The sequence below is a fragment of the Leucoraja erinacea genome, unplaced genomic scaffold (genome assembly GCF_028641065.1).
Source record: "Leucoraja erinacea ecotype New England unplaced genomic scaffold, Leri_hhj_1 Leri_88S, whole genome shotgun sequence".
Lineage (NCBI taxonomy): Eukaryota > Metazoa > Chordata > Chondrichthyes > Rajiformes > Rajidae > Leucoraja > Leucoraja erinaceus.
In genome coordinates, this window is record NW_026576828.1 from 33,199 (window position 1) to 59,762 (window position 26,564).

Below are 26,564 nucleotides of genomic sequence, written 5' to 3' on the forward strand. Positions count from 1 at the left end.
CACCCAATATTGGCAGCCCTGTGTTTCCATAATCTTATATCCCCTTCAGTAGCCTCCAACTGCAACCGAATAATTTCCTGGATGGTTGGCATTGGCTTTTCTGAGGGTGACTTATAACAAATAACCATGTAACAATTACAGCACGGAAACAGGCCATCTCGGCCCTTCTAGAATGTGCCGAACACTTACTCTCACCTAGTCTCATCTACCTGCACTCATACCATAAACCTCCATTCCTTTCCCGTCCATAAACCTATCCAATTTATTTTTAAATTATTGAATTATGTGTGGTAAGGGAAACTAGTAGAGTAGCTATGGATACTATGAGGTTCAAAGTAAAAGAAGTACTGACACTTTGGAAAAATATAAAAGTGGATAAGTCTCCAGGTCCTGACAGGATATTCCCTAGGACATTGAGGGAAGTTAGTGTAGAAATAGCCAGGGCTATGACAGAAATATTTCAAATGTCATTAGAAACGGGAATAGTCCCCGAGGATTGGCGTACTGCGCATGTTGTTCCATTGTTTAAAAAGGGTTCTAAGAGTAAACCTAGCAATTATAGACCAGTTAGTTTGACTTCAGTGGTGGGCAAATTAATGGAAAAGATACTTAGAGATAATATATATAAGCATCTAGATAAACAGGGTCTGATTAGGAACAGTCAACATGGATTTGTGCCTGGAAGGTCATGTTTGACTAATCTTGAATTTTTTGAAGAGGTTACTAGGGAAATTGACGAGGGTAAAGCAGTGGATGTTGTCTATATGGACTTTAGTAAGGCCTTTGACAAGGTTCCTCATGGAAGGTTGGTTAAGAAGGTTCAACTGTTGGGTATAAATGCAGGAATAGCAAGATGGATTCAACAGTGGCTGAATGGGAGAAGCCAGAGGGTAATGGTGGATGGCTGTTTATCGGGTTGGAGGCAGGTGACTAGTGGGGTGCCTCAGGGATCTGTGTTGGGTCCTTTGTTGTTTGTCATGTACATCAATGATCTGGATGAAGGGGTGGTAAATTGGATTAGTAAGTATGCAGATGATACCAAGATAGGGGGTGTGGATAATGAAGAGGATTTCCAAAGTCTACAGAGTGATTTAGGCCATTTGGAAGAGTGGGCTGAAAGATGGCAGATGGAGTTTAATGCTGATAAATGTGAGGTGCTACACCTTGGCAGGACAAATCAAAATAGGACGTACATGGAAAATGGTAGGGAATTGAAGAATGCAGTTGAACAGAGGGATCTGGGTATAACTGTGCATAGTTCCTTGAAGGTGGAATCTCATATAGATAGGGTGGTAAAGAAAGCTTTTGGTATGCTAGCCTTTATAAATCAGAGCATTGAGTATAGAAGCAGGGATGTAATGTTAAAATTGTACAAGGCATTGGTGAGACCAAATCTGGAGTATGGTGTACAATTTTGGTCGCCCAATTATAGGAAGGGTGTCAACAAAATAGAGAGAGAGTACAGAGGAGATTTACTAGAATGTTGCCTGGGTTTCAACAACTAAGTTACAGAGATAGGTTGAATAAGTTAGGTCTTTATTCTCTGGAGCGCAGAAGGTTAAGGGGGGATTTGATAGAGGTCTTTAAAATGATGAGAGGGATAGACAGAGTTGATGTGGACAAGCTTTTCCCTTTGAGAATAGGGAAGATTCAAACAAGAGGACATGACTTCAGAATTAAGGGACAGAAGTTTAGGGGTAATATGAGGGGGAACATCTTTGCTCAGAGAGTGGTAGCGGTGTGGAATGAGCTTCCAGTGGAAGTGGTGGAGGCAGGTTCATTGGTATAATTTAAAAATAAATTGGATAGGCATATGGATGAGAAGGGAATGGAGGGTTATGGTATGAGTGCAGGCAGGTGGGACTAAGGGGGAAAAAAAGTTGTTCGGCACGGACTTGTAGGGCCGAGATGGCCTGTTTCCGTGCTGTAATTGTTATATGGTTATATGGTTAAATGTTAAAATCGAACCTGCCTCCACCACATCCACTGGAAGCTCATTCCATACAGCTCCCACTCTCTGAGTAAAGAATTTCCACTTCGTATTACCCCTAAACTTGTGTCCCTTAATTCTGAAGTCATGTCCTCATGTTTGAATCTTCCCTACTTTCAATGGAAAAAGCTTATCCGCGTCAACTCTGTCTTTCGCTCTCATCATTTTAAAGACCTCTATCAAGTCCCCCCTTAACCTTCTACACTCCAAAGAATAAAGACCTAACTTGTTCAACCTTTCTCTGTAACTTAGTTGCTGAAACCCAGGCAACATTCTAGTAAATCTCCTCTACTCTCTCTATTTTGTTGACATCTTTCCTATAATTTGGCAACCAAAATTGTACACCATACTCTAGAATTGGCCTCACCAATGCCCTGTGCAATTTTAACATTACATCCCAACTTCTATACTCAATGCTCTGATTTATAAAGGCCAGCACACCAAAAGCTTTCTTTACCACCCTATCTACATGAGATTCCACCTTCAGGGAACTATGCAGTTATTCCTAGATCCCTCTGTTCTACTGGATTCCTCAATTCGCTACCATTTACCATGTACGTCCTATTTTGATTTGTCCTGCCAGCTTTGTCCTATCCTATGATTTGTCCTATCAGCATTAAACTCCATCTGCCATCTTTCAGCCCACTCTTCCAAATGGCCTAAATCTCTCTGTAGACTTTGAAAATGTACTTCATTATCCACAACCCCACCTATCTTAGTATCATCTGCATACTTACTAATGCAATTTACCACACCATCATCCAGATCATTGATGTACATGACAAACAACAGTGGACCCAACACAGATCGCTGTGGCACCCCACTATTCATCGACCTCCAACCTGACAAACAGCCATCCACCATTACACTCTGGCATCTCCCATTCAGCCACTGTTGAATCCATCTTGCTACTCCACCATTAATACCCAACAATTGAGCCTTCTTAACCAACCTTCCATGATGAACCTTGTCAAAGGCCTTACTGGTCCATATAGACAACATCCACTGCTTTACCTTCATCAATTTCACTAGTAACCTCTTCAAAAAATTCAAGATTAGTCAAACATGACCTTCCAGGCACAAATCCATGTTGACTGTTCCTAGTCAGACCCTGTTTATCCAGATGCTTATATATATTATCTCTAAGTATCCTTTCCATTAATTTTCCCACCACTGATGTCAAACTAACAGGTCTATAATTGCTAGGTTTACTCTTAGAACCCTTTTTAAACAATGGAACAACATGCGCAGTACGCCAATCCTCCGGCTCCATTCCCGTTTCTAATTACATTTGAAATATTTCTGTCATAGCCCCTGCTATTTCTACACTAACTTCCCTCAATGTCCTAGGGAATATCCTGTCAGGACCTGGAGACTTATCCGCTTTTATATTTTTCAAAAGTGTCAGTACTTCTTTTACTTTGAACCTCATAGTATCCATAGCTACTCTACTAGTTTCCCTTACCACACATAATTCAATAATTTAAAAATAAATTGGATAGGTTTATGGACGGGAAAGGAATGGAGGTTTATGGTATGAGTGCAGGTAGATGAGACTAGGTGAGAGTAAGTGTTCGGCACATTCTAGAAGGGCCGAGATGGCCTGTTTCCGTGCTGTAATTGTTACATGGTTATTTGTTATAAGTCACCCTCAGAAAAGTGTCAGTACTTCCTCTTCTTGTTATGTAAAATTGTTGGGCAATTATTTAATATAGTTTTGTAGTATGAAGAAACACTGTGTTATTTGTGGTACTTTATCCACATTAAATTGATTAAAGGTTCAAGTTATTAGTTTTGACCCCATTGTTGAAGGGGGAGATGTGGTGTAAATAAAGTGAAGGGGGAGATGTGATGTATATGTAATATAAATGCCAGTGCCCCTTGAGGCCAAAAGCTGAAGCTGGCAAATGTGCCTGTGCCTCGTGACTGAGGTCAGGTGACCTTCTAGAAGTTTCCGGGTTGTGCAGATTAAATCCTTCTTACAAGATGTCGGACATGTATTCATTGTGCTAGTCACAACAGTCTTACAGAAGACATCGCACAGATGACTTAGGTTTAAGGTGAACGGGAAAAGATTTAATAGGAATCCGAGGGGTAACTTTTTCCCACAATGGGTGGTGGGGGTATTGAACAAGCTACCAGAGGAGGTAGGGAGGAAGAGACTATCCCAATATTTAAGGAACAGTTGGACACGTATATGGATAGGACAGGTATGGAGGGATATGAACTAAGTAGTGCAGGTTTGACTAGTGTAGCTGGGACATGTTGGCGGTGTGAAAAAGTTGGGCAGAAGGGCCATTTTCCACACTGTAGCACTCTGGCTTTCTGTCATGGGTCCATAATTTCACACGACCAAGAAGGAAAATACCCCAGCCCAAACAGTACAGAGGAGATTTACTAGAATGTTGCCTGGGTTTCAGCAACTAAGTTACAGAGAAAGGTTGAACAAGTTAGGGCTTTATTCTTTGGAGTGCAGAAGGTTAAGGGGGGACTTGATAGAGGTTTTTAAAATGATGAGAGGGATAGACAGAGTTGACGTGGAAAAGCTTTTCCCACTGAGAGTAGGGAAGATTCAAACAAGGGGACATGTCATGAGAATTAAGGGACTGAAGTTTAAGGGTAACATGAGGGGGAACTTCTTTACTCAGAGAGTGGTAGCTGTGTGGAATGAGCTTCCAGTGAAGGTGGTGGAGGCAGGTTTGTTTTTATCATTTAAAAATAAATTGGATAGTTATATGGATGGGAAGGGAATGGAGGGTTATGGTCTGAGCGCAGGTATATGGGACTAGGGGAGATTATGTGTTCGGCACGGACTAGAAGGGTCGAGATGGCCTGTTTCCGTGCTGTAATTGTTATATGGTTAATTGTACACATTCCAGGGAAACTATTCCAGCAGGATGGGTGTGGATCCAACAGTGCCCTATTCACTTTGCCCACTGGGATTGGATGGTGCAGAGGGCTGAAGGAAAAGCAAGGAGGTAGTCAGTGAGCCCCAGTGGCAGGGCATGGCAAATAGGAAGCAAAGTTGGACCCTACTGCCTATGGGGAGAAGGCAGGAGAATGGGGTTAAGAGGGAATGATAGATCAGCCAAGATTGAATGGCAGAGTTGACTTGATGGGCCAAATGGTCTAATTCTACTCCTATCCTATAAAGCCTGGGTGAACTTCCACATTTATTCTGGCGTGGTGCTCATGGTCACCAGCATATCAGGGGCAGCTGGGCAGCAAGAAATTTGAGGGCAGCACGGTGGTGCAGTTGTGGAGTTACTGCCTTACAGTGCCAGAAACCCGTGTTTAATCCTGAGTACGGGTGTTGTCTGTACAGTTTCTCCCCGCGATTGCGTGGGATTACTCCGGTTTCCTCCCACATTCCGAAGTAGTGCATGTTTGTAGGTTGATTGGCTTCTGTAAATTGTCGCTAGTGTGTAGGATATAACCGGTGTATGGACAATCATTGGTCGGCGCAGACTAGAAGGGCAGGAGGGCCCTTTTCTTGTAACTCTAAACTATGAATCAAATGAATATGGACAATGTCGACATGCTAATTGATGCAGCAAGGTTTAATACCTGACTGTGGTAATTCCAGGTGGGTCAGCAACTCAATCCAATTGAAGGGTGGCAGATATGCTTCACAAGGAACCATAAAGATGAGAATCAGTGGTCTGCTGGTTAAGAACTTACAACTTTTATTTTAATAATAAAAAATAAAACATAAAGCACTTCACAGAAAATCAAACTCCTCTGATGTAGCCACTGTTATGACTTCCACATAAAACATAATTTCAAAAATACGTTTGAATTCGCATCACGGTTGTTCTACATCAAACATTTCTACTACAAAAATGCAACATTACAAAATTTCAGTTAGGCCACATTTGGAGTATTGCATGCAATTCTGGTCCCCCCACTAGGATGGATGAGATGGTTTAGGAAAGGGGGCAGAGGTAGTTTACCAGAATGATACCTGAATTAGGGGGGCATTAGCAGGAGAGGTTGGTTGCTGGTCTAGGTCGGTGGAGACGCTGCAAGCCGGCAGCCCTGTCAGCAGCGTCTGTTGTTTTCTACTTTTTTTGTTTTTTAAGTATGTTTTAGTGTATGGTTTTAATGTTTCTTTGTGTTTTGTGTGGGGGTAAGGGGGAAAAAACTGTTTCTGCCGCCTCCTCTACGGAGAGGTGCCCTGGGCTTCAGCGGCGGGCGGAGCGTGGACTTTCGGCGTGGAGCAGGCGAGCCCTCGCTGGGGTTCGCCGGAGGGGAGCGCTCCGTTTCGCTGGCCCGCGGCAGCCTGAAGACTGAAGCAGCGGTCTGCAGAGCTCCAGCTGGCGCGGCATTGGGGACCCGGGGAGAAGAGGCCACCAGAGTGTAGTGATAACTTCTACCGCGGGCACGGTGGCAACTTACCATCAGGAGTGGCGTCCCTCGCCGGGGATCCCTGGAGGGGAGCTTCGACTGCCGGCCCTGCAGTCTGCGGTGCTTCGGGCTGCGGCGCGAACTTTAAATCTCCGACCGCCGGCCTGCGGCCTACACCAACTTGAAGCCGCGGTCTCCGGTGGAGAAGAGCCGATTCTGGACTTTTTACCTTGTCTGCACATCTGGATGCCCGCAGCGGCGGCTGCGGAGGGTTGAGGTCCCGACCACGGGGGAAAATGGAGGAGGACTGGCCAAACCTTTGTGCCTTCCACCACAGTGATGAATGCTGTGGTGGATGTTTGTGTTACGTTTTTGATGTGTTTTTGTGTGTTCTTTTTCATTGTGCCGCTGCTGACAAATTAAATTCACTTGCACTTTATGTGCAATGTGACGAATAAAACTGATTGTTGTTGGTCAAACTTCCAGTGTTTGCCCTGGAACAGCAGAGGTTGCAGAGACCTGATAGAAGTATATAAAATTATAAGAGTGGATAAATAATTGGAACGTATAATTCCAGGATGAATACATCAAATACTAGAGGGCACAGCTTTAAGGTGAGATGAGCAAAGTTTAAAGGAGATATGTGGGGCACATTTTTTTTACTGAGCCTCAGCCTGGTGGTACTTGGAATGCGCTGCTGGGGTGGAGGATGAGGTATGTACAATAGTGACATTTGAGAGACTATTGGATAGGCACATGGACATGCAGGGAATGAAGGGATAATGTGCAGATAAGTTCTATATTCTAACGAATCAGCTGACACCAGGCAGGCCTCAGTGATTCACGATTCACTTTCTTTTATTTGGTCAAATGTTTCAATTACAAAAAAATATAATTTGTGTTTCAAATTAAAATGGTTTGGCCATCTTATAAGCAACATCTGTCCTTTAACTCCTCTTCTCAATGGATTCGAACACACAGGACATGGGCTGAAAAATAAATAGAACTGATGAGGACTTTGATCTTCAGATGAGGGTTTACATGGCTACGCAGCAGCAGTGCACAAATACAGTGTTCACTTGCCAATCACCCTCCCTTGACTGTTGAAAATGTCTGATGGGGTAAAATGGGGATGACCATGGCGACAAGCAGTAAACAAGTTGCCCGCTGTGCTTAATGAGATGCAGCCTTTCCCAACAGCACCTGTTCCAGATCCAGACCCAGTGCGGCAAAAAGTCTAACCCGTCCCTCGTGCCCCATCTCTCAGGCCACACATTCACCACCCGTGTCTGTATTTGTTAGCATGTGCCTCTGGGCTAATCCTGACATCAATACCATTGATTTATAACCTCTTCCCTTGATCACTACACTCTGCCAGCAGAACCTCACCCTTACACAGTTCATATTGTTGGTGCTTTGTGGACCACTATCGTGTATTCTTTAATCTCCCCTCTCAAACATTCTTAACCCAGACACCGGGAGTAATGTACCACCCTGGAGTCACATCTACTGCATCGCAGATCACCCATGATAGAACCATTATTTTCCTCTCTCTCACCCATCCCATTGTCGTTCCCGGCTGAGCCATGCTTCGGCTCGGACACACCTCACTGATGAACCATCAGCCCAACACAATCCAGCACGTAAAATCTCAGGAAGAGACCCCTGGAGCTCCCACCCATTCCTCTGTTGCCCAGAAGACACTACAGCCTCCGTGGCTCACGTACAACTGGCAGGCTGACAGTGCCAGTTGAAGGTGCCAGGCATGAAGTTCTCAGCCTGATTGACACGCCACAGTGGTTCCATCTGCCACTGAACCAGGGAGCAACAGCTGGAGCCAGTTCTAGCACACGGTCCTCCAGAATACAGCAAGCTTTCAGCCACACAGCAGGGAAACAGGCCCTTCGGCCCCTCATCGTTGCCACACCTATGTTTGTCCCATTTGCCTACTTTTGGCCTACATCCCTCTGACCATTTCCTATCCATGTACTTGTGGAATGTCTTTAAATGCTGGTACCTGCCTCAACCACCTCCTCTGGAAGCCCACTCCATATACCCAGAACCCTTGGAGAGGCTGGTCCTGGCACACCTCAAAAGCTGCCTACCCCCCACACTGGATCCCTATCAGTTTGCCTACCGCAAGAACAGGAGTACGGAGGATGCCATCTCTACGGCACTTCACTCCGCCCTCTCCCACCTCGACAACAGAGACACTTACGTAAGAATGCTGTTCATCGATTACAGCTCAGCATTCAACACCATTATACCATCAAAACTGATCACCAAACTCGGTAACCTGGGCATCGACCCCTCCCTCTGCAACTGGATACTGGACTTTCTAACCAACAGACCCCAGTCTGTGAGGTTAGACAAGCACACCTCTTCAACCCTCACCCTGAACACCGGCGTTCCACAGGGCTGTGTGCTGAGCCCCCTCCTCTACTCCCTCTTCACCTATGACTGCACACCTGTACATGGTACTAACACCATCATCAAGTATGCAGATGATACAACGGTGATTGGCCTCATCAGCAACAATGATGAGCTGGCCTACAGGGAGGAGGTCCAGCACTTAGCAGCATGGTGCGCTGACAACAACCTGGCCCTTAACTCCAAGAAGACCAAGGAGCTCATTGTAGATTTCAGGAAGTCCAGAGGCGGCACGCACACCCCCATCCACATTAACGGGACGGAGGTGGAACGTGTTTCTAGCTTCAGGTTCCTGGGAGTCAACATCTCCGATGACCTCTCTTGGACCCACAATACCTCTACTCTGATCAAGAAGGCTCATCAGCGTCTCTTCTTCCTGAGGAGACTGAAGAAGGTCCATCTGTCTCCTCAGATCCTGGTGAACTTCTACCGCTGCACCATCGAGAGCATCCTTACCAACTGCATCACAGTATGGTATGGCAACTGCTCTGTCTCCGACCGGAAGGCATTGCAGAGGGTGGTGAAAATTACCCAACGCATCACTGGTTCCTTGCTCCCCTCCATTGAGTCTGTCCAAAGCAAGCGCTGTCTGCGGAGGGCGCTCAGCATCGCCAAGGACTGCTCTCACCCCAACCATGGACTGTTTACCCTCCTACCATCCGGGAGGCGCTACAGGTCTCTCCGTTGCCGAACCAGCAGGTCGAGGAACAGCTTCTTTCCGGCAGCTGTCACTCTACTCAACAACATACCTCGGTGACTGCCAATCACCACCCCCCCCCCGGACACATTATTATTTATTCAAATCGTTTGCTATGTCGCTCTTCAAGGGAGATGCTAAATGCATTTCGTTGTCTCTGTACTGTACACTGACAATGACAATGACAATTAAAATTGAATCTGAATCTGAATCTGAAACAATTGCACCCCAGATTCATTTTAAATCTTTCTCCTCGCACCTTAAACCTATGTCCTCTGGTTCTTGATTCCCCTACTCTGGGTAAAATACTCTCTTCATTTACCCTATCTATTCCCCTCATGATTTGACACCCCTAGCCTCCTGCGCTCCAAGGAATTCAGTCCTAGCCTGTCCAAAACGGCATTTCGTTTGGACCTCTAGGGGTCCAAATGACAATTAAATTGACTCTTGACTCTCCAGCCCCTCGAGTGGTGGTGGGGGCAGATATGACGTTGGTGTTTAAGAGGTTTTTAGATAGGCACATAGATTTGCAGAGAATGGAGGGATATGGATCATGCACAGGCAGATGAGTTTAGTTTAACTTATCATCATGTTTGGCACGAGCATTGTGGGTTGAAGTGCCTGTTCCTGTGTTGTAATTTTCCATGTAGAAACAAAAAACTGCAGATGCTTGTTTACACAAAAGGACACAAAGGTTGGAGACATGGATAGGTGACGTTTCAGGTCGGAACCCTCCTTCGGACACTGACATTTTCCTTGCTCTATACTGCAGTGGACAAGTTGCATGTGTCACGGGATCCTGTGCACTCCTGGCTCCACACAACCAGCAACACCCTCTACCGCGAAGTGACCCCCTCTCCCGTGCATTCCCTCTACTGTATACTGTGCAGTGCTCTGTCACTACTGTATACCGTGCAGTGCTCTCCCTCCCTCTCCTGTATACAGTGTAGTGCATTCCCTCTCCTGTATACTGTGCAGTGCATTCCCTCTCCTGTATACAGTGTAGTGCTCTGTCACTACTGTATACTGTGCAGTGCATTCCCTCTCCGGTATACAGTGTAGTGCTCTGTCACTACTGTATACTGTGCAGTGCATTCCCTCTCCTGTATACAGTGTAGTGCTCTGTCACTACTGTATACTGTGCAGTGCATTCCCTCTCCTGTATACCGTGTAGTGCTCTGTCACTACTGTATACCGTGTAGTGCTCTGTCTCTCCTGTATACAGTGCAGTGCATTCCCTCTACTGTATACCGTGCAGTGCTCTGTCTCTCCTGTATACCGTGTAGTGCTCTGTCACTACTGTATACCGTGTAGTGCTCTGTCTCTCCTGTATACCGTGTAGTGCTCTGTCACTACTGTATACCGTGTAGTGCTCTGTCTCTCCTGTATACCGTGCAGTGCATTCCCTCTACTGTATACAGTGCAGTGCTCACCCTCTCCCCCTCCTCACAACTTTCTCCTAGGGTGGAATTGGCAAAGCGTAGAGGCCATATGTTTAAGATGCGAGAAGGAACACTTTGAGATGTACAGGGCAAGTTTTGTTACACAGTGGGCAGTGTTTACGTGGAACCTGCTGCCAGGGGTGTTGTAGACGCAGATAAGATAGTGGTGTTTTGGATAGGCACATGGATAAGCAGGGAATGGTGGCATATGGATTACGAGCAGGAGGGTAAGACCTGGTCTCAGCATCATGTTTGGCACAAATATTGCAGGCCAAAGAGACTTTTTTGGGATTTGTTTTGGAGTAAGGGGGAACTGTACAAAAGGGACGGATTGCATCTTAACAGGTGGGGGACCAGCATTCTGGCAGGCAGGTTTGCCATTGCTACACGGGTGGTTTTAAACTGAATAAGGGGGGTGGGGTGTCAAATGGGATAGTCGAGGATGGAGTTAAAGGGAAAGGGTTTCTTAAATGTGTGAGCGGAGACAGAGGGGGTGTAAAATGAGGGTAGAAGCAATAGGTAGCAAGGTGAAATGCGGCAGGCAGACAAATCCAGGGCAAAAACAAAAAGGGCCACTTATCAACATAATTGTATAAGGGGTAAGAGTGTTGTAAAAACAAGCCTGAAGGATTTGTGTCTCAATGCAAGGAGCATTCATAGTAAGGTGGATGAGTAAGGAGGATGTGGAATCGGTATGGGTAGAGCTGCAAAACACTATGGGGCAGAAAATGCTAGTGGGAGTGGTGTACAGGCCACCTAACAGTAGTAGTGAAGTTGGGGATGGCATCAAACAGGAAATTAGAAATGCGTGCAACAAAGGTAAAACAGTTATAATGGGTGACTTCAATCTACATATAGATTGGGTGAATCAAATTGGCAGGGGTGCTGAGGAAGAGGATTTCTTGGAATGTATGCGGGATAGTTTTCTAAACCAACATATAGAGGAACCAACGAGAGAGCAGGCTATTCCAGACTGGGTATTGAGTAATGAGGAAGGGTTAGTTAGCAATCTTGTTGTGCGTGGTCCCTTGGGCAAGAGTGACCATAATATGGTTGAGTTCTTCATTAGGATGGAGAGTGACATCATTAATTCAGAAACAAGGGTCCTGAACTTAAAGAAAGGTAACTTTGAGGGTATGAGACGTGAATTGGCCAAGATAGACTGGCAATTGATTCTTAAAGGGTTGACGGTGGATATGCAATGGAAGGCATTTAAAGACTGCATGGTTGAACTACAATTGTTCATCCCAGTTTGGCAAAAGAATAAATCAGGGAAGGTAGTGCATTAGTGGATAACAAGATAAATCAGGGATAGTATCAAAACAAAAGATGAAGCGTACAAATTAGCCAGAAAAAGCAGCCTACTAGAGGACGGAGAAATCCAGAGACCAGCAGAGGAGGACAAAGGGATTAATTAGGAAAGGGAAAATAGATTATGAAAGAAAACTGGCAGGGAACATAAAAACTGACTGCAAAAGTTTTTATAGATATGTGAAGAGATAAAGATTAGTTAAAACAAATGTAGGTCCCTTGCAGTTAGAAACAGGAGAATTGATCATGGGGAACAAGGATATGGCAGACCAATTGAATAACTACTTTGGTTCTATCTTCACTAAGGAAGACATAAATAATCTGCCGGAAATAGCAGGGGGCCGGGGGTCAAATGAGATGGAGGAACTGAGTGAAATCCAGGTTAGCCAGGAAGCGGTGTTAGGTAAATTGAATGGATTAAAGGCCGATAAATCCCCAGGGCCAGATAGGCTGCATCCCAGAGTACTTAAGGAAGTAGCCCCAGAAATAGTGGATGCATTAGTGATAATTTTTCAAAACTCTTTAGATTCTGGAGTAGTTCCTGAGGATTGGAGGGTAGCTAGTGTAACCCCACTTTTTAAAAAGGGAGGGAGAGCAAACAAACAGCATCATGAAGCCCAAGGAACACACCAGACAGGTCAGGGAGAAAGTTGTGGAGAAGTTTAAAGCAGGGTTAGGTTATAAAGAAATATCCCAAACTTTGAACATCTCACGAAGCACTGTTCAATCCATCATCCGAAAATGGAAAAAGTATGGCACAACTGCAAACCTACCAAGGCATGGCCGTCCACCTAAACTGACAGGCCGGGCAAGGAGAGCATTGATCAGAGGTGGGAGAATCTGTCCACAGGACAACTATTAGTCGTGCACTCCACAAATCGGGCCTTTATGGCAAGAAGAAAGCCATTGTTGAAAAAAAGCCATAAGAAGTCCCGTTTGCAGTTTGCCACAAGCCATGTGGGGGACACAGCAAACATGTGGAGAGAAAACGGTGAAATTACAGACCAGTTAGTCTAACATCGGTAAAGGGGAAACTGCTAGAGTCAGTTATTAAAGATGGGATAACAGCATAGTTGGAAAGTGGTGAAATCATTGGACAAAGTCAGCATGGATATATGAAAGGTAAATCATGTCTGACGAATCTTATAGAATTTTTCGAGGATGTAACTAGTAGAATGGATAAGGGAGAACCAGTGGATGTGTTACAGTGGCTTGCAAACGTTTTCATACCCCTTGAACTTTTCCACATTTTGTCACGTTACAACCACAAACATTTGGTCTCTGATCAGATGAGACCAAAATTGAAGTTTTTGGCCTAAATGCAAAACGCTATGTGTGGCGGAAAACTAACACTGCACATCACCCTGAACACACCATCCCCACTGTGAAACATGGTGGTGGCAGCATCATGCTGTGGGGATGCTTTTCTTCAGCACGGACAGGGAAGCTGGTCGGAGTTGATGGGAAGATGGATGGAGCAAAATACAGGGCAATCTTGGAAGAAAACCTGTTAGTCTGCAAAAGACTTGAGACTGGGGCGGAGGTTCACCTTCCAGCAGGACAACGACCCTAAACATACAGTCAGAGCTACAATGGAATGGTTTAGATCAAAGCATATTCATGTGTTAGAATGGCCCAGTCAAAGGCAAGACCTAAATCCAATTGAGAATCTCTGGCAAGACTTGAAAATTGCTGTTCACAGACGCTCTCCATCCAATCTGACTGAGCTTGAGCTATTTTGCAAAGAATGAGCAAACATTTCAGTCTCTAGATGTGCAAAGCTGGTAGAGACATACCGCAAAAGACATACTTGCAGCTGTAATTGCAGCTAAAGGTGGTTCTACAAAGTATTGACTCAGGGGGGCTGAATACTTTTGCACGCCACACTTTTCAGTTTTTTATTTGTAAAAAAATTATGAAAACCATGTATCATTTTCCTTCCACTTCACAATTATGCACCACTTTGTGTTGGTCTATCACATAAAAATCCAATAAAATATATTTACTTTTGTGGTTGTAACGTGACAAAATGTGGAATGGTTCAAGGGGTATGAAAACTTTTGCAAGCCACTGTATATCTGGACTTTCAGAAGGCTTTCGACAAGGTCCCACTTAAGAGATTAGTATACAAACTTAAAGCACATGGTATTGGAGGTTCAGTATTGATGTGGATAGAGAACTGGCTGGCAGACAGGAAGCAAAGAGTAGAAGTAAACGGATCCTTTTCAGAATGGCAGGCAGTGACTAGTGGGGTACCGCAAGGCTCAGTGCTGGGACCCCAGCTATTTACAATATATATTAATGATTTGAACGAGAGAATTGAATGCAACATCTCCAAGTTTGCGGATGACACGAAACTGGGGGGCAGTGTTAGCTGTGAGGAGCTTGTACACGCTAGAATTTAGAAGATTGGGGGGGGATCTTATAGAAACATACAAAATTCTTAAGGGGTTGGACAGGCTAGATGCAGGAAGATTATTCCCGATGTTGGGGAAGTCCAGAACTAGGGGTCACAGTATAAGGATAAGAGGGAAGTCTTTTAAGACCGAGATGAGAAAATCATTTTTTACACAGAGAGTGGTGAATCTGTGGAATTCTCTGCCACAGAAGGTAGTTGAGGCCAGTTCATTGGCTATATTTAAGAGGGAGTTAGATGTGGTCCTTGTGGCTAAAGGGATCAGGGGGTATGGAGAGAAGGCAGGGATGGGATACTGAGTTGGATGATCAGCCATGATCATATTGAATGGCGGTGCAGGCTCGAAGGGCCGAATGGCCTACTCCAGCACCTATTTTCTATGTTTCTAGGAGGATGCTAGGAGGCTGCAAGGTGACTTGGATAGGCGGGTGAGTGGGCAAATGCATGGCAGATGCAGTATAATGTGGATAAATGTGAGGTTATCCACTTTGGTGGCAAATACAGGAAAGTAGACTATTATCTGAATGGTGGGCGATTAGGAAAAGGGGAGATGCAACGAGACCTGGGTGTCATGGTACACCAGTCATTGAAAGTAGGCATGCAGGTGCAGCAGGCAGCGAAGAAAGCGAATGGTATGTTCGCATTCATAGCAAAAGGATTTGAGTATAGGAGCAGGGAGGTTCTACTGCAGTTGTACAGGGTCTTGGTGAGACCACACCTGGAGTATTGCGTACAGTTTTGGTCTCCTAATCTGAGGAAAGACATTCTTGCCATAGAGGGAGTACAGAGAAGGTTCACCAGACTGATTCCTGGGATGTCAGGACTTTCATATGAAGAAAGACTTAATAGACTCGGCTTGTACTCGTTAGAATTTAGTAGATTGAGGGGGGATCTTATAGAAACTTACAAAATTCTTAAGGGGTTGGACAGGCTAGATGCAGGAAGAGGATGTTGGGGAAGTCCAGAACAAGGGGCACAGTTTAAGGATAAGGGGGAAATCCTTCAGGACCGAGATGAGAAAAACATTTTTCACACAGAGAGTGGTGAATCTCTGGAATTCTCTGCCACAGAAGGTAGTTGAGGCCAGTTCATCGGCTATATTTAAGAGGGAGTTAGATGTGGCCCTTGTGGCTAAAGGGATCAGGAGGTATGGAGAGATGGCAGGTACGGGATACTGAGTTGGATGATCAGCCATGATCATATTGAATGGCGGTGCAGGCTCGAAGGGCTGAATGGCCTACTCCTGCACCTAATTTCTATGTTTCCTGTGCTGTTCTATTTTTCTGTGTGGCTGCCAACAACAAAAAAACATGCGCTGAAGTAATTCAGCGTCTGTGGTGGGAATGGATGAGCGATGTCTCCGGTTGGGACCCATCTTCAGACTGCGGCGAATAGTTGGTCTGAATTTACATAGAAACATAGAAAATAGATGCAGGAGTAGGTCATTCTGCCCTTCGAGCCTGCACTGACATTCAATATGATCATGGCTGATCATCCAACTCAGTATCTGGTACCTACTTTCTCTCCATACCCCCTGATCCCTTTAGCCACAAAGGCCACATCTAACTCCCTCTTAAATATAGCCAATGTACTGGCCTTAACTACATTCTGTGGCAGAGAATTCCAGAGATTCACCACTCTGTGTAAAATTTAGTTTGCATTTTACCACCTTTTACTCCAAGATGGATAACACTCAAATACTATTTTATGCTTCTTTTTAACTAATTTTGTAAATTCTTTGGCGGGGTACCTAAGATTAACTGTAACAATGTTTTACGACCAAAAACAATTGCATTTGAACTTATAGCAAATTCCTGAAATAAAGAATGGATCTTTACCCTTACTTAGTTTGGTGTCATTATTACAAAGGCAAACTTTTTGGTAGTTTATACTCCCACACTTATTTTATAATTTAACCACAGCCTTCCTTGTAGATTCAGCTATCAAAAACCAATTAGCCATTTGAATGAGTAGAACGTTAGTGAACCAATCCTTTTCACCTCAGATTGCAAAAATGTGTCAATGGTTTCACTCACATGTTGCAGTGGGAGACCAGGCTACTCCTTCACTTTTGAGCCAGCACCTAAAATGGAAGTAGAGAGGTTAACAATATGATCACAGGTCAGAATTACATGCATAATCCTGCACCAGCACTATCAAATCCATTTACTCCTCTGATTTATGAATCCTCTCCCCATTTTGAAAATAGTCTAGGCTATCCCTTCTACCAAAGAGCATCACCGTACACTTTGCTACACTGTATTCCATTTGCCACTTCTTTGCCCACTCTCCCAACCTATCCAAGTCCTTCGGGAGACTCTGTGCTTCCTCAACACTACCTGCCCCTCCACATTTTTTCGTATCAGCAAACTTGGCCACGAACTCCACCATCCAGATCATTAACATATAACATGAAACGTATTGGATCCGATACCGACCCCTACAGAACACCACTAGTCACCGGCCGCCAACAAGCAAAGGCCCTGTTTATTTCCACTACTTGCTAGTCAGTCAATTTTCTATCCATGCTAGTACATTGCCTCTAATACATGGTCTCCCACCTTGTTGCACTTGAAAAATCCAAGTAAATAACATCCACTGACACATGCTTAATGATGGACTCTAAAATCTTACCAACCATTGAAGTCAGGATAACCGACCTATAGATTTTCCTCTTTTCCCTCGCTCCCTTCTTAAAGAGTGGAGTTACATTTGATTTTCCAGTATCTTGGAACCATTCCTGACCAATGATTCTTGAAAGATCACTACTAATGCCTCCACAATCTCTACAGCTACCTCTTTAAGAACCATGAGGTGAAGTCCATCCGATCCAAGTGACTTATCCACCTTCAGACCGCTCAGCTTCCCAAACACCTTCTCTTCTGTAATAGCGACTGCACTCACTTCTGCCCCTGACTCTTGAATTTCTGACATGTTGCTGGTGCCTTCTGCTGTGAAGACTTTTGCAAAAAATGTATTCAATTAATTCGCCATTTCTTTGTTCCCCATTACTACTTCTCCAGTACAGGTGCACAACCTTTTATCCGACGATCCAAATAACGAAAACCTCCGAATAGCGACATTTTTTGGGTCCTTGAAAACGTTCACCGAGGGCGGCCCGCAGAGGTGACAGCGGAACCTCCGGTCGGTCCTCGAAGAAAGGGGAACTAAATCCCCATTCATAAAAGAGGTGAGGGTATATTGCGCGGGAGGGTTAATAATTGACAATATGCTGCTGCCTGCCCGCTGGGTTAAAAAGTTCCCACGGTAGACACGATACACAGTGTATCGTGAGTCTTGCGTGGGAACTTTTAAACTCAGCGTGCAGGCAGCAGCAAATTGTCGCTCCCTTCAGTTTCACCCCACCTACACCCCTCTGCTCCCCGGCCATGTGTGTGACCCCTTCCCTCCCCTCTCCAGCTCCCCGCTCATTGCACCGGCGCGGGGGCTTTGCACTGTCTTCACGTCGGCGATTCTAGCAGCGCAGTGCAGTCACCGGAGACATCAGGACCAACGGGACACCGACCCCCAGGCCCACCGCAAGCACGGAGATCCCAGAGACCCACAGCCAGCAGCAGCCCAGCCCCGTTCCAACTCCAGAGGAAAACTGCAAACTGGCCGGAGACGTCAGGACCACCAGAAGCCTCTCCCCGATGGGCCGCTACGGCGACAAGTGGCAGTTCGCCCACAGCCCGAGCTGCGCCCTCTCATCGGGACACCGACCCCCAGGCCCACTGCAAGCACGGAGATCCCAGATCAGCAACTCCAGCCCAGCCCCGTTCCAACTCCAGAGGAACACACAGTGTATGGGCAGAAGCGGATAGTGTGGAAGGTACTTCTTGTTCTTGGGGTAGCGCAGCTCGGGCTGTGGGCGAACTGCCACTTGTCGCCGTAGCGGCCCATCAGGGAGCGGATTCCTCTGGAGTTGGAGGGGGAGGGGGGTATTGTGCTGTTTGATCGCCCCCTACTATCCCAGGGACTGGGAGACAGGACGTTCACCGAGGGCGGCCCGCAGAGATGACAGCGGAACCTCCGGTCGGTCCTCGAAGAAAGGGGAACTAAATCCCCATTCATAAAAGAGAAGGTGAGAGTATATTGTGCGGGAGGGTTAATAATTGACAATCTGCTGCTACCTGCCCGCTGAGTTAAAAAGTTCCCACAGTAGACACGATACACAGTGTATCGTGAGTCTTGAGTGGGAACTTTTAAACTCAGAGTGCAGGCAGCAGCAGATTGTCGCTCCCTTCAATTTCACCCCACCTACACCCCTCTGTTTCCCGGCCATGTGTGTGACCCCTTCCCTCCCCTCTCCAGCTCCCCGCTCATTGCACCGGCGTGGGGGCTTTGTACTGTCTTCACGACGGCGATGGCTGCAGGGCAGTGCAGTCACCGGAGACGTCAGGACCAATTGGACGTCGACCACCAGGCCCACCGCAAGCACAGAGATCCCAGAGACCCACAGCCAACAGCAGCCCAGCCCAGCCCCGCTCCAACTTCTTCTGCCGGGATCAAGGCGCAAACTCGCGACCTGGCGGATATGAGCCGAGCACTCTACCACTGAACCAGCCATTAAAATCTACGCAAAAAAATTTCCATTCCGAAGACCGACAAATTCTGAATTACGAAAGGTCTCTGGTCCCAAGGCTTTCGGATAAAAGGTTGTGCACCTGTATAATGTTTCCAGTAGTCGAGGGTTCACTCGCTTCTCTTTTACTCTTTATAAACCTGAAAAATATTTGGTATCCTTTTTTAAATTATTGGCTAGCTATGTCATCTTTTCTCCCCTTATTGCTTTTCTGGTTGTTATTGGGTTTTTAATAGCTTCCGAATCCTCTAGTTTCCCACTAATCTGTGCCATATTTCTTCTGCAGTTGTATAGGGCTCTGGTGAGACCACATCTGGAGTATTGTGTACAGTTTTGGTCTCCTAATTTGAGGAAGGACATCCTTGTGATTGAGGCAGTGCAGCGTAGGTTCACGAGATTGATCCCTGGGATGGCGGGACTGTCATATGAGGAAAGGTTGAAAAGACTAGGCTTGTATTCACTGGAGTTTAGAAGGATGAGGGGGTGTCTTATAGAAACATATAAATTTATAAAAGGACTGGACAAGCTAGATGCAGGAAAAATGTTCCCAATTTGGGGCGAGTCCAGAACCAGGGGCCACAGTCTTAGAATAAAGGGGAGGTCATTTAAGACTGAGGTAAGTAAAAACTTTTTCACCCAGAGAGTTGTGTATTTATGGAATTCCCTGCCACAGAGGGCAGTGGAGGCCAAGTCACTGGATGGATTTAAGAGAGAGTTAGATAGAGCTCTAGGGGCTAGTGCAGTCAAGGGATATGGGGAGAAGGCAGGCACGGGTTATTGATAGGAGACGATCAGCCATGATCACAATGAAAGGTGGAGCTGGCTCGAAGGGCCGAATGGCCTCCTCCTGCATCTATTTTCTATGTTTCTATGACTATGTCTGAGCTGTGAATACAATACAATATTTATTGTCATTTGAACCTCAATGAATCCCAGGTCGTTCCGGCTGGAGGCCGCTCCACGGTGCTAGGCCCCAACGACAACGGAGACCCGACAGGGAAAAGGTCGGGTCTTCCGTGCAGGGAAGAGATTTTTTTAAGTTTCCCCCTCTCCCCCACATAAACACAGTTAAAAACAGTATTAAAAAACACAACAACTACATTTAACTACACAAAAAAATAAAAAAAGACAGACAGGCTGTAGGAGCCGCTGCAACAGTGTTGCGCCGCCAACCGGAAACAACTGAACACACTGAATGTCTACTGAACTGTGAGTGTGGTGTTTATGGTTTTATGGTGGTTTCACCATGCTTGAAATGGTATGAAACTGCATTTGATTTTGGTGGCCCGGCCCCCTGCATGAAATGGTATGAAACTGCATTTGAATTTGGTGGCCCTGCACCCTGCTTGAAATGATCGGAAACTGCACTTGAATTTGGTGGCCTTGCACCCTGCTTGAAGTGGTAGGAAACTGCACCTGAATTTGATGGCCTTGCACCCTGCTTGAAGTGGTATGAAACTGCAATTGAATTTGGTGGTCTTGCACCCTGCTTGAAGTGGTAAGAAATGCACTTGAATTTGGTGGCCTTTCACACTGCTTGAAATGGAATTTCAAGGAATAGCCGTGAGTTAACTGCTCGCACACCAGCCGTGGGTGAGCTGCCAGCACATCAGGCTTGAGTGACTGAGCTGTCACCCCAAGAATCCATTTGGCCCACAATGTCCATACTAGTCCTCTGGAAACCAGTCCCTTCAGCCCACAACACCCATACTAGCACTCCAGAAAGCCCCCCCCCCCCCCCCCCCCCCCCCCTCCCACCCCCCCCCCCCTCCCTCCCACTGGCCACCAATATTGGAATTGGTGGAGAGGTAGAATATTGAGTTGGGGGACTAGCCCTCCCGTAAGACCTCCCCCTCATCCTTATAAACTCCAGTGAATACAAGCCTAGTCTTTTCAATCTTTCCTCATATGACAGTCACGCCATCCCAGGGATCAATCTCGTGAACCTACGCTGAACTGCCTCAATCACAAGGATGTCCTTCCTCAAATTAGGAGACCAAAATTGTACACAATACTATAGATGTGGTCACACCAGAGCCCGATACAACTGCAGAAGAAATTTAGGAAAGATGTTATTGACAGGCTAGAAAGGATAGAGAAGTCAGGGCTTCCAGACAAGTTAAAGCTGTGGTTTTTACAGTTTGGGGTATTCCCTAGGTTGATGTGGTCATTGGCGGTATATGAGGTGCCAATCTCCAAGGTGGAAAGGTTAGAGAGATTGGTTAGTTCATATATTAGGAAATGGTTAGGAGATCCACAGTAATTTGGCTTTATATGTGAAAGGTATTATCCATTTACCATTGTCTAGTCTAACAGAGGAGTTTAAGTGTGCTAAGGTGAGGTTAGAGTTGCAATTATCAGCGAGCAAGGATACCTTAGTTAGTAGGTTACACAAAAAAGCTGGAGAAACTCAGCGGGTGCAGCAGCATCTATGGAGCGAAGGAAATAGGCAACGTTTCGGGCCGAAACCCTTCTTCAGACTGATCGGGGGCGGGGGTGGGTGGGGACAAGAAAGGGAAAAGGAGGAGTAGCCAGAAGGCTGGGGGATGGGAGGAGACAGCAGGGGGGCTGAGGAAGGGGAGGAGACAGCAAGGACTAACAAAATTGGGAGAATTCGATGTTCATGCCCCCGGGGTGCAGACTCCCCAAACGGAATATGAGGTGCTGTTCCTCCAATTTCCTGTGCTGCTCGCTGTGGCCATGGAGGAGACCCAGGACAGAGAGGTCGGAGACGGAGTGGGAGGGGGAGTTGAAGTGCTGAGCCACCGGGAGGTCAGCTTGGTTATTGCGGACCGAGCGGAGGTGTTCGGCGAAACGATCGCCCAACCTCCGCTTGGTCTCACCGATATAGATCTGCTGACATCTAGAGCAGCGGACGCAATAGATGAGGTTGGAAGAGATGCAGGTAAACCTCAGATTAGTTAGTAATCTGGTGCCAAATGTAACTAGAGGGAGGGAGTGGAACAAAGCAGGCAATACAAGAAGCACAAGCAGCTCTGAGGCATACAGACATTGTTGGTAGGGCGCAGCAAGGGAAGGGAGGCTTAAGGGCCTATCCCACAGACGACTCTTTAGGCAACTGCCAGGGACTAGTTTTAATGGAATTCACCTCCAACACCTGGCGACAACCTACGACAGCACCTATGACAACGCCGACGTCAACCTATGACAGCAAAAATTGTCGCTACTGTCGCCGAAAAATTTTCAACACGTTGAAAATTTTGCGCCAGTCGCCCCTAGTCACCCAATAAATCGCCTAAGTGGGACAGGCCCATAAAGACTCAGCACAGGGAAACCAGTGTGGAATAAGGCAGGTCCAACAGAGAGTGGGAAATTGGTTGTAGAGCAGGTCAAGAGAGAGCAATGAGATGTATAAGGGCAGTAGCTCAGGTTAAGCAGGGATAGTGAATGAACTGGGAAAGTGTAGAAGAGGTTTAGCTGGAGGCACCAGTGATTCATGGAGGCGGGTCATGTAAGGGCTGCCATCACCGCAGAACCTCAAACAATGGGTAGGTGGGGACCCGGCGTGTCCCTTCTGTTCAGAGGTGGCAACGTTGAGGCATATTTTGTCAGGATGGAGGACTAGTCTTTCTCAGGGTCAATCTTTCCTCATATGACAGTCCCGCCATCCCAGGGATCAATCTCGTGAATCTACGCTGCACTGCCTCAATCACAAGGATGTCCTTCCTCAAATTAGGAGACCAAAACTGTACACAATACTTCAGATGTGGTCTCACCAGAGCCCTATAGAACTGCAGAAGAACCTCTTTACTCCTATACTGAAATCCTCTTGTTATGAAGACCAACATTCCATTAGCTTTCTTCACTGCCTGCTGTACCTGCACGCCAACTTTCAGTGACTGGTGTACAAGTAGGTCTCCAGGTCTCGCTGTACCTCCCCCTTACCTAACCTAACCCCGTTGAGATAATAATCTGCCCCCTTGTTTTTGCCGCCAAAGTGGATAACCTCACATTTATCTATATTATACTGCATCTGCCACGCATCTGCCCACTCACTCAACCTGTCCAGGTCACCCGGCAACCTCCTAACATCCTCTTCACAGTTCACACTGCCACCCAGCTTTGTGTCATCCGCAAACCTGGAGATGTTGCATTCAATTCCCTCATCCAGATCATTAATATATATTGTAAAAAGCTGGGGTCCCAGCACTGAGCCTTGCGGTACCCCACTAGTCTCTGCCGGCCATTCTGAAAAGGACCCGTTTACTCCTACTCTTTGCTTCCTGTCTGCCAGCCAGTTCTCTATCCACATCAATACTGAACCCCCAATACAGTGTGCTTTAAGTTTGCATACTAATCTCTTATGTGGGACCTTGTCGAAAGCCTTCTGAAAGTCCAGATATAACACATCCACTGGTTCTCATCCTTCAGTCCCATTAGCCTACCCAATACTATTTCTCGCCTACTCACTCAACCTGTCCAGATCACCCTGCAACCTCCTAACATCCTCTTCACAGTTCACACTGCCACCCAGCTTTGTGTCATCCGCAAACTTGCTAGTGTTGCTCCTAATTCCCTCTTCCAAATCATTAATATATTCGGTAAACAGTTGCGGCCCCAACACCGAGCCTTGTGGCACTCCACTCGCCACTACCTGCCATTCTGAAAACGACCCGTTCACTCCTGCTCTTTGCTGGAGTGACTGCTAACCAATTTTCTATCCATGTCAACACCCTGTGCTCTAATTTTAGTCACCAGTCTCCCGTGCGGGATCTTATCAAAGGCTTTCTGAAAGTCTAGATTCACTACATCAACTGGCACCCCTTTATCCATTTTACTTGTCACATCCTCAAAAAATCCAGAAGATTAGCCAAGCACGATTTCCCTTTCATAAATCCATGTTGACTTGGACTAATCCTTTTACTGCTATCTAAATGCCCCATTATTACCTCTTTAATAATTGACTCCCACTACCGAAGTCAGGCTAACTGGTCTGTAATTCCCCATTTTCTCTCTCGCTCCTTTCTTGAAAAGTGGGATAACATTAGCTATCCCCCAAATAGTAGCCGGGATGTAGGGTGTAAGTTGCAGCAGGAGTTAAAACTGGCATGTAACAAAGGTAATGCCACTGTGGTGATGGGGGATTTTAATATGCTGGTAGATTGGGAAAATCGGGTTGGTTCAGGACCCTAAGAAAGAGAGTTTGTAGAATGCCTCCGAGATGGATTCTTAGAGCAGCTTGTAATGGAGCCGACCAGAGAAAAGGCAATTCTGGATTTAGTGTTGTCCAATGAACCAGATGTGATAAGAGAACTCGAGGTAAAGGAACCACTTGGAGGTAGTGATCATAATATGATTAGTTTTAATTTGCAATTTGAGAAGGAGAACGTTAAATTGGAAGTGGCAGTGATGCAGTTGAACAAAGGGGACTATGAAGGCATGAGAGGGGAGCTGGCCAAAGTAGACTGGAAAGGGATCCTAGCAGGATTGACGGTGGAACAGCAATGGCAGGAATTTCTGGGCACAATCTGGTAATCTTGCAGGATCATTTCATTCCAAAAAGGAAGAAAGATTCTAAGGGTAGTAGGGGGCAACCGTGGCTGACAAGAGAAGTTAGGGATAGAATAAAACTAAAAGTAAAGATGTATAACACAGCAAAGAGTAGTAGGAAGCCAGAGGATTGGGAAACTTTCATAGGACAACAGAAGGAAACAAATACGGGCAATACGGGCTGAAAAGATGAATTACGAAGGGAAGCTGGCCAGGAATATAAAGAAGGACAGTAAAAGCTTCTTTAGATATGTTAAGGGAAAAATAGTAGCAAAGTCAAATGTGGGTCCCTTGAAGGCAGACACGGGTGAAATTATTATGGGCAACAAGGAAATGGCGGAAGAGTTGAATAGGTACTTCGGATCTGTCTTCACTAAGGAAGACACAAACAATCTCCCAGATTATATGGTTATATGTTATATTGTTATATGTACTGGAGGACACAGGATCTAAGGGGGTAGAGGAACTGAAATAAATTTTCATTAGGCGAGAAATAGTATTGGGTAGGCTAATGGGACAGAAGGATGATAAATCCCCTGGGCCTGATGGTCTGCATCCCAGGGTCCTCAGGGAGGTGGCTCTAGAAATAATCAACGTATTGGTGATCATTTTCCAATGTTCAATAGATTCAGGATCAGTCCCTGTGGATTGGAGGATAGCTAATGTTATCCCACTTTTCAAGAAAGGAGCGAGAGAGAAAACGGGGAATTACAGACCAGTTAGCCTGACTTCGGTGGTGGGAAAGTTGCTGGAGTCAATTATTAAAGAGGTAATAATGGGGCATTTGGATAGCAGTAAAAGGATTAGTCCAAGTCAACATGGATTTATGAAAGGGAAATCATGCTCGACTAATCTTCTTGAATTTTTTGAGGATGTGACAAGTAAAATGGATGAAGGGGTGCCAGTGGATGTAGTGTATCTAGACTTTCAGAAAGCCTTTGATAAGGTCCCACACGGGAGACTGCTGATTAAAATTAGAGCACATGGTATTGGGGGTAGGGTGTTGACATGGATAGAAAATTGGTTGGCAAAAAGTAGGAGTGAACGGGTTCTTTTCAGAATGGCAGGCAGTGGGGAGTGGAGTGCCACAAGGCTCGGTGTTGGGGCCACAACTGTTTACCATATATATTAATGATTTGGAAGAGGGAATTAGGAGCAACACTAGCAAGTTTGGCATGACACAAAGCTGGGTGGCAGTGTGAACTGTGGAGAGGATGTTAGGAGGTTGCAGGGTGAGCTGGACAGGTTGAGTGAGTGTGCAGATATGTGGCAGAGACCACATCTGGAGTATTGGTGTACAGTTTTGGTCTCCTAATTTGAGGAAGGACATCCTTGTGATTGAGGAAGTGCAGAGTAGGTTCACAAGATTGATCCCTGGGATGGCGGGACTGTCATATGAGGAGAGATTGAAAAGGCTAGGCTTGTATTCACTGGAGTTCAGAAGGATGAGGGGATATCTGTGCCTTCCCCCACAATGGTAACCATTGTGGGGGGATGATTATTGTGTGTAAGTGATTATTTTAGTTTGTGTCCAAGATGGCTGTCGGAAGGGAGAGTGTACGCTGGCGCGGTTTAGCTGCCGCTGCTCTCTCTTCACATTGTGTTTTTGATTTTTTTTGTCTTTGGATCGAATTCTGTCTTTAATTTGTGTATTGGTGATGTCTTTATTATTTATTTTACGCCGATTATATGTTTTTTACTTTTGTTAAATTCTGTAAGGTGTCCTTGAGACATTTGAGAGGCGCCCATAAATAAAATTTATTATTATTATTATAATATCTTATAGAAACATATAAAATTATAAAAGGACTGGACAAGCTAGATGCAGGAAAAAT

The 26,564-nt window shown here is 45.7% G+C and overlaps 1 protein-coding gene across 3 annotated transcripts in view; it reads right to left on the reverse strand.

Moving 5' to 3' along the window:
- Window positions 1–7,169: 7,169 nt before the first annotated feature.
- The window catches only part of LOC129694989 (gametocyte-specific factor 1-like), a 49,905-nt gene continuing 30,510 nt past the window's right edge, over window positions 7,170–26,564 (reverse strand). For all 3 annotated transcript variants that reach the window (XM_055631727.1, XM_055631726.1, XM_055631728.1), the window contains exons 7-8: window positions 16,670–16,716; window positions 7,170–7,326 (exon numbers count right to left, since the gene is read on the reverse strand). In XM_055631727.1, coding sequence (XP_055487702.1) covers window positions 16,699–16,716 — 18 coding nt within the window. In that variant the 3' untranslated portion in view covers window positions 7,170–7,326; window positions 16,670–16,698. The remainder of the gene's footprint in view (window positions 7,327–16,669; window positions 16,717–26,564) is intronic.